Raw genomic sequence first — 13,642 nt, forward strand, 5'->3', positions numbered from 1 at the left:
GAAGATCATGGAAATAAGAACATAAAGCTATATGATGAACATAAATCGATTTAGAGTTAGAGTTCTTATCATCGATCTGTATTGTATTTCTCCACCGCCGTCAAAGAGAGAACAAAAGTTGAGAGAGAAGAGAGAGAAATAAAATGAAGGAAATGAAAAAATTTGAATATTTATATACAAACCCAAAATGTATTTAGTCAAATTTGAATATAAATTAGTGGATGCAAATACATAAATCTTGAGGGTTATTTAGTCAAATTTTCCCCAAATTTACCGAATATATTGATATACCATTTTATTATTTTTTATTATTATATATCGCCAGCCAGCCAACCTGAATCCGACGAAAACAGTTGTTGCCTTCTCGGTTTCGGCGCCAATAAATTTATCGCCGCCCCCAATAAGCACCAATCGTACATACATACAGGCTGGCTTCCCTTCCCTTTTCTCTGAGATTTATCGCCCCTGATCGCGACGACAATGGCGACGGACCTGAAGACCTGCGTGGTCATTGGAGGCAGGGGCTTCGTTGGCCGATCGCTCGTCCTTCGGCTCCTGAAACTCGGGCACTGGATCGTCAAAATTGCCGATTCAGAAGACTCTCTACAACTCGATCCATCCGAGAGGAACTCTCTCCTTGCTGATGCCCTTTCGAATGGCACTGCTTCCTACTTCCGTGTCGATGTTCGCGATAAACCTCAGATCGTTACAGGTATTCACCCTAGTTGCTATCTTTGCATCTCTATAAATGGCCTTTTCAAGTGCTATCGCGCTCACATGTCGTTAATTCTCCAGCATTTCACTGTTACTCCACTTACTTAACCACTTCCGACTAAAAGCAATCGCTGCTTTTGTTTCAGTTGCATATCTCATGTTATCTCCTCCCTACACCAGAATATTGTGGAATGACACGTTTATTCATTCTTGTATTACTGACAGCATACGTGATAATACATCCCTCTTGCAGCTATTGAAGGTTCTTCAGTCGTCTTTTATGTGGAGTCTGCTACTTCGTCCGTGCATGATTTCTATTCATGCTACACCCTTATTGTTCAAGGTATTATATTGCTGCTTCCTGGCAAACGTCTCATATATTATTTATAGAACTTGCCATTACCTATTAACAAAATAAACTATTACTATTTCGCTATTGTTTAACATTTAAACAGTCAAAATGCTTAATTCGAGTTTCATTTTCAGGCACAAAGAATATCATCAATGGTTGTCGCGAATGCAAAGTTAAACGCTTAATATACAACAGCACGGCAGATGTCATATTTGATGGTACACATGATGTGATTAATGGAGATGAGTCTCTACCATATGCCTGGAAGGTATTTATATTTTCAACTCCTGATAAAAAATACTGGTGATTATTATTATTCCTTTGCCTAAACTTGGCATGTTGTACAAATACAGTTCTATGATTTGTTGACTGACCTGAAGGCGCAAGCAGAGGCACTAATCTTACTTGCTAATGATCTAGATGGCCTCCTGACTTGTGCGATTCGCCCTAGCAATATATTTGGACCAGGAGATACAACAATTATTCCATTTCTGGTGAACCACGCAAAAACCGGCTGGGCAAAGGTTTGGAAGCTACTTTTGTGCTTTATTATTTCCTGGATTCATTTCATACAATTTTAACCATGATTAAGATCTATCATTTACTAACTGAAATTGACTGCCATAATTTGTAGTGTTCCTTTTCACCCATTCAATTTGTTTAATCATTTTTTAATAAGTAATAGAGTTTCTCATTTCAGTTCATTATAGGGAGTGGAGACAACATGCATGACTTCACCTTTGTTGAGAACGTTGCTCATGCACTCATCTGTGCCGAAGAAGCTCTAGAGTCCCACATGGTTTCTGTGTCTGGAAAGGTACTTCACTATTGGCATCTTAGAAATCTATTGTTCATTTAATGTTATGTAATGTATGGATAAGGAAGATATCTTATGTGATTGCAGGCATTTTTCATCACTAATCTTGATCCCATAGAGTTCTGGGAATTTGTATCACTTGTTTTGGAAGGCCTGGGTTACCAAAGGTGAAGACTGAAGTAGTATGCATTTATTAGTCGATTCTTATCTTAGATGGAGAGAGATTAAGGTATTTATGGGAGTAGATATGAGTGTTTATTATGGCCAAATCAGATTGAAGCTAGTCACAAATTCCATTTGTTAAATACTACCAAAATTTGGTTGTCACCTTCTTCTACCAGTGCATAATCCCAGCCCTAGCTAGTGAATATCTTTCCCCAACATAAAAATCCTTGTGCATTTTGCTCCTCAAGTTAGTGTTTTCACAATGGAATTCTAAGTGAGAAAGCTGGATTTCTATCTTCGTTACACGAGTAACAAGGAATAATATCAATCACTTTCAGTTCATGCATACACATCTATGAAAGGCTACTTAGTGTCTTTTTCTTGCTAATGCAATTAAGGAATATGAGATGATGCCTTCTTTCTTTTTCTTTCTGGAAGTTGCCTATGGGTTGGAAATGTTGATTGTTAACTCGAGCTTCGTTTCCCTTTAATTACAGGCCTATGATAAAACTCCCAGCTTACTTGGTCCAACATGTTGTTTCTCTAGCTAAAGCAATACAGGACTCCACAAATGCCAACCAATCCATATGTGTACATAGCATTGTCTCATTAGCGTTATGCTCTAGAACCTTCAAGTGCTATGCAGCTCAAAATCATCTTGGATACTCACCTGTTGTCTCATTGGAAGTAAGTTTCTCTATTTGTTGCTATATGTTTGACATTTCTACTAGTCTTTTTATTCCACCCCTTAAATACATTTTTACAATTTAAGCTACTTTGTAGATTGAAATTATGTTTGCAGGAGGAAAATATAATGCAATCTGGTGCTAGATTTTCATGACCACATGTTTTTTCCTGTGGTAGTTAAATGATTATTTGCAACTCCATGCTCTTATTGTCTCTAATTCCTCTTTGAAGTATGTGACCTTCCCAGTTCATTGTCCTTGCTGCTTTATGTCCATAGCAAGCCATAATGTAGCCAAAAACAGGCATTTTCAGTTCATAGCTCTAGTGTATACGTCTCACTGTCCAATTTAGAGCAACCAGGAAGATTTGCATAATTTCTTATTAATCTACAGATATAGCAATTTCTCTAAAGGGGATTCAGGCTCTTCGATGAACTTATACCCAATATAAAGCTTTGAAATAAAGTAATCCGGATTATGATACTGTGAGTGTGAATCTTGAGTTCCACAAAATTTGCTAAATACAAAACCTATGTGATGTGGTTATGATGTCAAGAAGAAATTTGTGTGTTTTGAGGATTTACACCCCCATGTTAAGCTATTGTATTATCGGAAGCAAAAGTATGAAGAGGGTATTCTATCATAATAATAATTGTTAAATTTTATTTGTGAGTTCTATTCTTTTACTAATTGATACACGGTTAATTTTCCCTATTAAAGCCATCTAAGAAACTCAAACTGCAAGAACATGTGTGAAAATTAGACCAATGAGAGTTATTTCTTGCTGAAAATAGGCAAACTGCAAAACATCTATATACTGATAGCAATCCAAATCTAGGTTGAGGATTAAAAAAAGGTGAGACCAAGTTAGAAATTGGGAGAGAAACTAGAATAATTCTCTTGTAAAGCAGATTGATACTCCATTCATATATAGTAATAGCAGCATACTTAAAATAAGTAATAGAAGCATACTTCTCATAAAACTCTAAATCCTAATTTAATTTACTAATTCAACCAGATACGTACTTTATTTAATTAGTTGTATTTGACTACTAAAAATTGCATAATCATCTTCTAATATTCCGGCCACGTTTTGTCTAGAGATTGGCTCTTCAAAGCCTTTATCTTTATCTCGTATCATATACATAGTGCAGAAAGATGACAGTTGGCTAGTATTATCCAATATGTTGCCTCTTTAGAGGGTCTTTCGTGCTATGCATCTGGATATGTGGCCACAGGCTTTGCTTGTTAACTTATTTTTTGTTACATCTTCCAAAATACTTGACAATTTATTTTGTGCTTAATGCTATTCGTTCTGTTGTCACTTATATACTTTGCTACTCACTATCCCATCCACTACATTATTTGAAGTAGATGCCATTGTGCAACAGTGTAAGTGAAGGTAATAAACATTAGATGACAAAATAGACTTTGTTCCTCTTTTTTGGAAAGTTTTAAAAGGAATATTTTAAATAAATAGGAATAAATGTTATTCTGAATGTCTTGGAACAAAATTAAACAAGGATGAAGTATAAATATAAGTTCATGATTTTGTGGTTTCTTATCTAGTATCATATTGTCTAAGTTTTATTTATCTTTTTGTGTGGAAAAAAATTGCACAGGATGGTATCTCATTGACCCTCAAGTCATTGTCTCATTTATCTAGAGATTCAGTATCTGCAAGTGAAAGTGAGTTTGATGAACAATCAAAAGCGGATAAGCTTTTAGGCAGTGGAAAAGGTGATAAGTGATCATTATAGCTACTATATAGTTTGTTCATTTACAATACCCTTCACAAGCTTTATGTGTTAAGTTGTATTGAATACTGTTCAAAGGTAACTCTGTATATTTTTATTTAGTAAGTGATAAGTTTTGAATTAGAATTCAGTGATGCTTAGTTCTAGTGTAGGATAGTTACCTAAGTAACAACTGATAATCGGATAGAATGAGAAGAGAAGAGAAGTTTGATTACAGATCCTGCAATCGAATAGATGGGATTAGATTAATATTGGTTGAATCCTCCTATTCTCTAATCAGTTACTCTTAAACCTCCTATTGCTGTAACCACTTTTCCCGCCAAGCTTTCCAGCCAAAACCATTTACAGCTGTTCAACCCAATTTTTTTCTCACCTTTTATTTAACTACTGAATTACTTGAATATAAAATGCTTGCGGTTAAAACAGCTTATTTGTAAAATAACTGCCGACGATTATTACATCCGCCAGCTTATTTTAGGGCTTACAGCCCTAATTCTCATTTCCCTTTGTAACATTAACCTCTCCATCACATCTTGTTCGTCCACGAACAAGCTGAGAAATAGAAGCAGTTTTCCCCACTGACAGCACAAAATCTGGATAATGATCCATCAGCCAAGATTCTTCCTCCCATGTTACATCATCGGAGGATTAGACCATCTAATCAAGAATTGACCCACACTAATTTCTTCTTTCCAAACCACTCTTTCATCCAATATAGCCACTGGTTTTAATTTTTAAGGCATCATTAGTACGCAATATTGGAATATGAGTAGCCAAGACATTACCTACTTGTTTCTTCAGCTGTGAAATATGTATACTTGTTTCTTCAGCTGTGAAATATGTATAATATTGTGCATTCGTGCTGTTGAAGGAATGTTCAGCTTATATGCAACATTCCCAATTTTTTCCACAACCCAAAAGGGTACATAAAATTTTGGACTAAGTTTGTGCATTTTCCCTCGAATTGACTAGTGTCGGTATGACTGTAATTTAACAAACACCCAATCCTCTACTTCATACACAAAGTCCACCCTTTTCTTGTCAGCTTGTTGTTTCATACTTGGGCTCTATGTATATGGAATTTCAGAAACTTAAGGGATTCTTCCCTAGCAGATAGGCTACGATCAACTGCTTCTACTTTTGAATCCCCGGCCAAACAAGGATATTGGATTGGTGGTGGTTGTCTATATACAATTTCATACGGCGATGATAAAGCTGCCGAATGTAAATTGGTATTGTGCCACCATTCCGCTAAAGAAAGCCAATTTACCCAAGACTTAGGTTTTTGGTCAGCCATACAACGTAAATACGTTTCCAAACTCCGGTTGACTACCTCGATTTGACCATCAGTTTGTGGATGATATGCCGATGACATGACTTGTTAAATGCCCTTCAACTTACACAATTCTCTCCAAAATGTATTTACAAAGATCTTGTCTCTATCACTTGTTACTTAAGGGCATACCTTGAAGTTTGAAAATATTGTCAAGGAACACTCGAACAATTGTATTTGCTTAATATGGATGTCGAAGACTGATAAAATGTGCCATCTTCGTAAGTCTGCCTACTACCGCCAAAATTGTTGAGTAACCATTAGATTTAGGCAACCCCTCAATGAAATACATAGATATGTCGCTCTAGATTGACCTAGGAATAGACAAAGGTTGCAACAAACCTTTGTAACCTTGAGTTTCCCATTTTTGTTGTTGGCATATATCACAATTTCTTACAAATTCTCGGACGTCCCGTTCCAATCCTCACCAATGATAAATTTGTCAAAGTTTCTAATAGATGACCATCACCCCCGAATGTTCACCCACCACTGAATTGTGTATTGTGGAAATCACATAGTTTCTTAACCCTTGGTCAGCACCTACTACTACAATTCTTTCTTCTTTCCTTAATTGCGGATTAATGAAAGTGAAATCTGCCACCCTTGAAGCATCCATTCCTAATGTGAATATAATCCTTTTCACATTCTCATTCTTCTCTTATGATTGCACGATTCTCTTCATTAAGACCGATGAAAATTCAAAAATAGCAGAGCATGATCCTTCCGACAAAATTCTGGATAAGGCATCTACTGCCAAGTTCTCCTTACCCTTCTTGTATTGGACAGAAAATTCAAAACCCACCAGTTTGTATAGCCACTTCTCCTTGCTTGAATGTTTTATCTTCTGCTCCAGCAAATGTTTAAGTGATTCATGGTCTGTTTTAATCACAAATGAGTTGAATTGTATGTAGCTCCTCCATTTTTTAATGGCATGTAATATGGTTAGCATTTCCCGTTTATATGCTGATGGAGCTTGTAGTTTTGGCCACAAACTTTTGGTGATGAATGCAATTGGATATCCTTGGTGTGTCAAAACTGTCCTCATTCCTGTCATACTTGCATCTGTTTTAATCACAAGTTCTTCTTCAAAATTTGGCAGTTTAAGTACTGGAGGTTTGGTCATTACCTCCTTGAGTCAAAAACGATTGTACCTGCATCATCCAATTCGAACTTTTTAACAGTTTTGTCAATGGTCCCACAATTGACCCATAATCTCTGATAAACCGTCGGTAATATCTTGTCAATCCCAGAAAACCCTTTAACTACTTCAGATTATTCGATTTTGGCTATTCCTTGATTGCTGTAATTTTTGACATATCTACTGTCACTCCTCTTTGTGAGATCACATTACCCCGGGTAATCAATTTCCAGACAAGCGAAAGCACATTTTGAATACTTAAGCACCATTTGATGTTGTCTTAGTTGACCAAAAACCAACCTTAGATGTTTGATATGATCATTCCAGCTCTTACTATGAATAAGAATATCATTAAAGAATACTAACACAAACTTTCTAAGATGAGGTTTAAAGATTTCGTTCATCATTCTCTGAAATGTTGATGGGGCATTGGTTAAACCGAAGGGCATCACCACAAACGCATAATGCCCTTCATACATTTTGAAGGCTGTTTTACAAATATCTTCTTCATTCATCTGTACTTGATGATAGCCTAAACGCAAATCTAGTTTAGAAAAAAATACAGCTGCCATAAAGTTCGTTCATTAATTCTTCAATCAAAGGAATAAGGAATTTATCTTTAATGGTCTCTTCATTCAGCTTCCTATAGTCAATGCATAATCTCCAGGTTTGCTTCTTTTTAACAAGCACTACTGGTGGTGATGAAAATGGACTGTAACTCTTCCTGATTATTCCCGCATCAAGCATTTCCTTAACCATGTTCTCCATTTCATCCTTCTGCAGAACCGGATACGTGTAAGGCCTCAGGCTAACTGCCTTTGCTCATTCTTTTAAACGTATCTGATATCATAACTTCTAATTGGAGGTAAAGTTGTAGGTTCATGAATTAAGTCTTTAAATTCATCTACCAGATTCTTCAGCTGGTTCTCCACATCTTTCTCAGGAAAGGAAGCCATGAAGAAGTATAATTCTGTCTGACTCACCTCTTCATCCCTGATTGTAAGAACCTTTTTTAACTGCCCTTTTCAGCATGCTGCATTCCAACATTTCTACCCTCCTTGTAGTGTCACCTTTCAGTTTTACCAATTTTCCCAAATACTCAAAACTCATCAGCAATTCTTTGAAATCCCAGCTTATACTATTAATAGTTGATAACCATTCCACTCTTAGAATGATATCATATTTTGGAATTGATAACACTCTTGCATTTATAACGAACTCAACCCCCTAAGATAACCATTTAAGACCAATGCATTCACTATTGCTCATTAACCGATGCCCACTTGCCACTGTTACCCTTAGTTGTTCAGCAACAGTCCTTACAAACTCAGTATTACAAAGTACCCGAGGGTTCACAAAATGATGAGTGCTACCCGAATCTATCAGCACATACACACTGTTTTTTCCCACTGTACTCTTAGCCTTCATTGTTTCAAAGCCTTGACCTCCTTCTATGTTAAACAAAGGTGTTTCTTCTAAGACTTCTTCACTTCTGTATTCAGCTACCTCCTACAATTGTACCTTCCCTTCACACAAATCATCATTCATAATAATCGGGCCAGTTTTACACCTGTGTCCAAATTCCCACTTTTCTTCGCAATTAAAACATTGATTTAGCTTTCTTCTCTCATCCATTGTTTTCTGGTCCAAATTAGTCCTCTTAGAATTCTGACCAATTGCTTCAGGTTTATGAATTATACCACTACTGCTAGTTTTTTGGGCAGGGAACTATCTCCTTGACAAAGCAAATCCCTGAATATTGCCTGCCACAATTACCCTCTTAACCTAATACTCTTTCCCCTTGTATCAGTCTCCTAGGAAGTTTTTGTAGTCCACTTTTGAATTTGATGTTTCTGGCTTTTCAGTTTGAGAAATGAATCATGGCTTTTCAGTTTGAGAAATGAATCATGCTTAAGAGAGGTTTCATGCTAATGAACATGGGAAGAATTCATCCTAAAATTATGCTTTATCATTCTTTTCTGTCCTTGTACATGACTTTGTTGTACTGGTTCAGTGGCAGATATTTTGCTGTGGAGAGACGAAAAGCAAACTTTTGCTTGCTTTCTAGTTGCCTTCCTGCTCTATTATTGGTTTTTCTTCTGTGGTAGAACCTTCATCTCATGTGCAGCTGAGACTCTTCTTCTTATTTCAATTGTCCTTTATGGAACTAGGATGCTGCCACCAAATGGGTAGGTGATTGATTATTCAAGTTTTTGAATTAGTGACACTGTGCATGCATGAAATGGTTAATTAAAATGTTTATTGTGGTTATTCCTTTACACAACTAATTACATATGTTAATGATTTAATTATAGGTGATTTATTTATACTTTTACATAACAGTGCGTTCCCAAAACTATGTTTTTTTTTCTTTATGGTCTTTAAAAGCTATATTATAAAGCTTAAGCTTCAGCTGCATTCTGTTCATGATTCATTTCCGGACGTTTTGCTGCTGATTTAATTTCTTATATATATATATATATATATTTTCAAATGGGTGCTGCAAAGTATGTCAAGTCCTCAACTGAATAGAATGACTGTGGAAGAAGGGATTTAAGATATGTAGTAGTCTCATTAGTAAGATGTTTTAAACTTTTCTAGTATCTCTTGATATGTGGCTCTGACATTGAGGTCTATTGTCACGGTGATGGGTTTTTTGCCACAGATTTGGTTCCAGTACAGTAGAGAAGATATCTGCGTCTTCTTTTGAGATCTCAATAATGAATGTGAAGAAAGTAATTGAAGCCTTTGCTCATACATGGAACAGAATGGTTGTCAATGCAAGAGTATTGTATGAAGGAGAGGATTGGAATCTTTTCTTCAAGGTATGTATGGCACAAAATTCCCATACCTGAGTGGAAAAGAATGTGCTTTGCCCTTGTGATCTGAGTGACACACTTCTTAGATAGAAAATGCACCTCCAGTGCCTTGGGTTTGATAATATGTGTTGTATTTATAAATTGTTGTGTGTTTTCTATGAACAGCATGTCTATTTTTATAATATTTTTCTTGTAGGCGGCATTGTTATCATATATATTGAAGTTGAGCTTGTCTTCTTCCTTGCCGGCAGCAGTGGGTGCAGGTATGGGAAAGTGCAAGAGTGAGTGAGTGTGTGTGTGTGTTAAAAAGGTAATGGCTCGGACTTATATATATACTGGTGGATCATGAAATGCAGGGGTGGTCCTCCCATTTATGGTATTCTTTATATACGAGCAATATGAAGTAGAAATAGATGGTATTAGCATGATTCTAGTGGCAGTTGGCAAGCCAGGAATTGGACTATTGATGAGTAATCTACCCCCAACCATGTCAGCATTTCTTGGCCGCAGTTACTTTTCTGGGGGGAAGGACCAATAATAATAACATCCATTTTTGGGAGGAGGCAGCTCCTAATATATAGATAAATTGATCTCACCGACCTTGATCCAGTCTCTCTGTACAAAAAAGGTATAGATGTCTCCACTCTTGTGAGTTATTGATTGATGATGCAAATTTCATGATGGAGCTTTTTATTGGCTGAGAATAACTTTCTTGTTGTAATGCTGCAGAGCAGCAGCAACTCAACTCAACAATAGAGGAGGAGGAGGGGTATGGAATCCGGACTATTATATGCTATGCTTTAATAGGTGGTGGAGGAGGAGTTAGTTGAACTATAAGATGTCATTATTATAATAGAACTTTTATGTTAAAGAGGAGTTTTTTTTTTCTTTCCTTTTATTTTTTTGGCTGCTGCAAATAAAACCCCATTTGTGGAACTTGCAATAAGATAATATCAAATTTAGAGACATAATCTCAACGGAACATGCGATAACAACTATACTTTTGAGAAATAAACTACTAGCTTCTTCTTTTAGTTAAAGTTCGGAGATGAGTACATTAGGGTGAGCATAATTTGAGTTTACCCAAACTCAACCCTAACCTAAACCCAAAATATTAATTTGGGTAAGTTAATTTGGATTGGATTGGGTTGAGTATGAGTTGAGTATGGGTTGAGTTTAATTTGGGTTGGGTTAGAGTTACTTAAATTATTCAAATTATATAAATTTAATTTAATTTTATATTATTAATCCAATATAAACTAATTATCGTTCAATTTTAAGTCGAACACGTTTTTGACATTTTAACACGTTTAACACGTTTTTGACATTTTTAACACGTTTTAACACTTAAAACATGTTTTTCACACGTTTAACACGTTTTTACATTTTTGGCACGTTTAACATGTTTTGACATTTTAATACGTTTAACATGTTTTCACAATAATAATATGTTTTTCATACGTTTTTTTATGTTTAACATATTTTTGACAGGTTTAATACGTTCAACACATTTTTGACAAGTTTAACAAGTTTTTCACGTTTTTAGCACGTTTAACACGATTTTGACATGTTTAACACGTTTTTGACAAGATTAACACAGTTTTCACGTTTTTGGCACGTTTAACAAGTTTTTGACATTCTAACACATTTTTGATATTTTTAACACATTTTCACATATTTTCATGTTTTGACATGTGTTAACACGTTTTTGACATGTTTAACACGTTTTTCATGCGTTTACATGCTTTTCACATTTTGGCATGTTTAACACGTTTTTGGCTTATCTAACATATTTTTGGCTCATTTAACACGTTTGGGGGTACATTTAACACGTTTTTGGTACGTTTTTAACAAGTTTAACACGTTTTTGACATTTTAAAATTCTAACACATTTTTGATATGTTTAACATATTTTTTGCACGTTAACACATTTTGACAAGTTTTAACATGTTTTTGACATGTTTAACACGTTTTTCACGTTTTTGGAATGTTTAACATATTTTTCACGTATTGGCACGTTAAACATGTCAAAATGTGAGTAATGTGTAAAACGTGCCAAAAACGTGAAAAATGTGTTAAATATGTCAAAAATGTATTAAATGTATCAAAACGTGCCAAAAACGTGAAAAACGTGTGAAAAATATGTTAAACATGTTAAAAACGTGAAAACATGAAAAATATTTAAACGTGTTAAACGTGCCAAAAATGTGAAAAATGTGTCAAAATGTATTAAATGTGTCATAATCGTGAAAAACATGTCAAACGTGTCAAAAATGTGTTAAACATGCCAAAAATATAAAAAAACGTGTTCAACGTGTCAAAAACGTGTTAAATATGTCAAAAATGTATTAAACGTGCAAAAAATGTGAATAACGTGTTACATGTGTGAAAAACGTATTAAACGTGTCAAAAAAGTGAGAAACGTGTCAAAACGTGAGAAACGTGTCAAAACGTGTCAAAAACGTAAAAAAATGTGTTAAACATATTAAAAATGTGTTAAACATGTCAAAAACGTATTAAACAGATAAAAATGTGTTAAATGAGTCAAATAATAAATAAATATGTTTAATTTAAATTCCTTGTTTAGCTAAAACATCAATGTATTTGAATTCTTAAACTTATAGTTTTTAAATATATTAAATTTCAAAATCTACTCTTCTTCATATATATAATTGATAGTTAAATGTTAATTTTAACCCATACTATATCATTCCTAACAAAATATATATATATATATATATATATATATATATATTTATTTATTTATTTATTGATTAATTTTACAATTTATAACTTTCACACAATATATAATAAATTTTAACTAAAAGAAAAATATATAATGAATTTTAAATTCAAAAGAAAAACATCCTCAAACCTTAGGATTCAAAATCAAGATGTTTAAAAATGATACAAGTACTTTTGTGTTAGGCTAAAAATCAAATTAATTAAATTTATTTTATACAAGTAACCTCTCTTTCTTTCATTTTCTCTTTTTCTCTTTCATATATAAGAGAAGAAAAATGATAAACTCAACGAATGATCAACGAAAGCAAGATCACGAATCCTACGTGTTCTGTCACGTGGATAGGAGAGAAAAATATTTTTTTATAAATATATAATATTAAAAAACGTTTCAGTTCCCTCTCTTTCTTCTTTTCATTTTTCATTTCCGGTGATCTCTCTCTTTCTTTTCTGGCGATTTTGCTCTTCGGCTTCCGCAACTTCTTCTCTTCTCTTCTCTTCATCGTCGTCCGATCGAAAATGGTAAGTCTTTCTTTTTCCTTCGTTCATCTTCTATTCATTTCGAAAATGGTAAGTGCTTCATATTACTTCTTTTCAGGCTGGTCCAAGTTCATCATTCAGCAAGACTCCAAGGTAAATAAATACACCATGTTATCCATCTTTTTAGAAACGGATTTGTTTAGCGATTAAGTTTAGCTTCATTTTGGGTTTAGCTGCAGAAACGATTTCAAATAAGGTTGTAAAAGAGTGATTTTTATTATTTAGCGATTATAGTTTAACTTCATTTTGGGTTTAGTTGCAGAAACGATTTCGAATAGGGTTGTAAAAGAGTGATTTTGATATTTTAGCGATTAGGGTTTAACATATAAATATTTTTGATATCAATATTCTATTTAATGATTAGGGTTCAACCTTTGTTGGTTTAGTTACAGAAACGATTTCGATTAGAGTTGTAAAAAAGAGTCCCGAAATCATTATTTCTTGTCCTGAAACCACTATTTTTTGTCCCCAAACCACTATTTATTGTCCCGAAATCATCATTTATAGTCCCAAAATCACCATTTCTTGTCCCGAAATCACTATTTCGTGTTCCGAAATTACTATTTCTGATCCTGAAAT

The 13,642-nt window shown here is 34.5% G+C and overlaps 1 protein-coding gene across 1 annotated transcript; it reads left to right on the forward strand.

The window, feature by feature from the left end:
• The first annotated feature begins 319 nt into the window (after positions 1-319).
• On the forward strand, positions 320-10,745 carry LOC124914855 (3beta-hydroxysteroid-dehydrogenase/decarboxylase). The gene is made up of 13 exons (XM_047455473.1): positions 320-712; positions 968-1,057; positions 1,201-1,334; positions 1,420-1,590; positions 1,767-1,883; positions 1,971-2,050; positions 2,546-2,735; positions 4,357-4,474; positions 8,977-9,151; positions 9,628-9,787; positions 9,978-10,044; positions 10,138-10,409; positions 10,511-10,745. The coding sequence occupies exons 1-12, from the start codon at positions 481-483 to the stop codon at positions 10,317-10,319; spliced, it is 1,716 nt and encodes a 571-aa protein (XP_047311429.1). The 5' UTR covers positions 320-480; the 3' UTR covers positions 10,320-10,409; positions 10,511-10,745.
• Positions 10,746-13,642: the final 2,897 nt, after the last annotated feature.

The sequence above is a fragment of the Impatiens glandulifera genome, chromosome 9 (genome assembly GCF_907164915.1).
Source record: "Impatiens glandulifera chromosome 9, dImpGla2.1, whole genome shotgun sequence".
Lineage (NCBI taxonomy): Eukaryota > Viridiplantae > Streptophyta > Magnoliopsida > Ericales > Balsaminaceae > Impatiens > Impatiens glandulifera.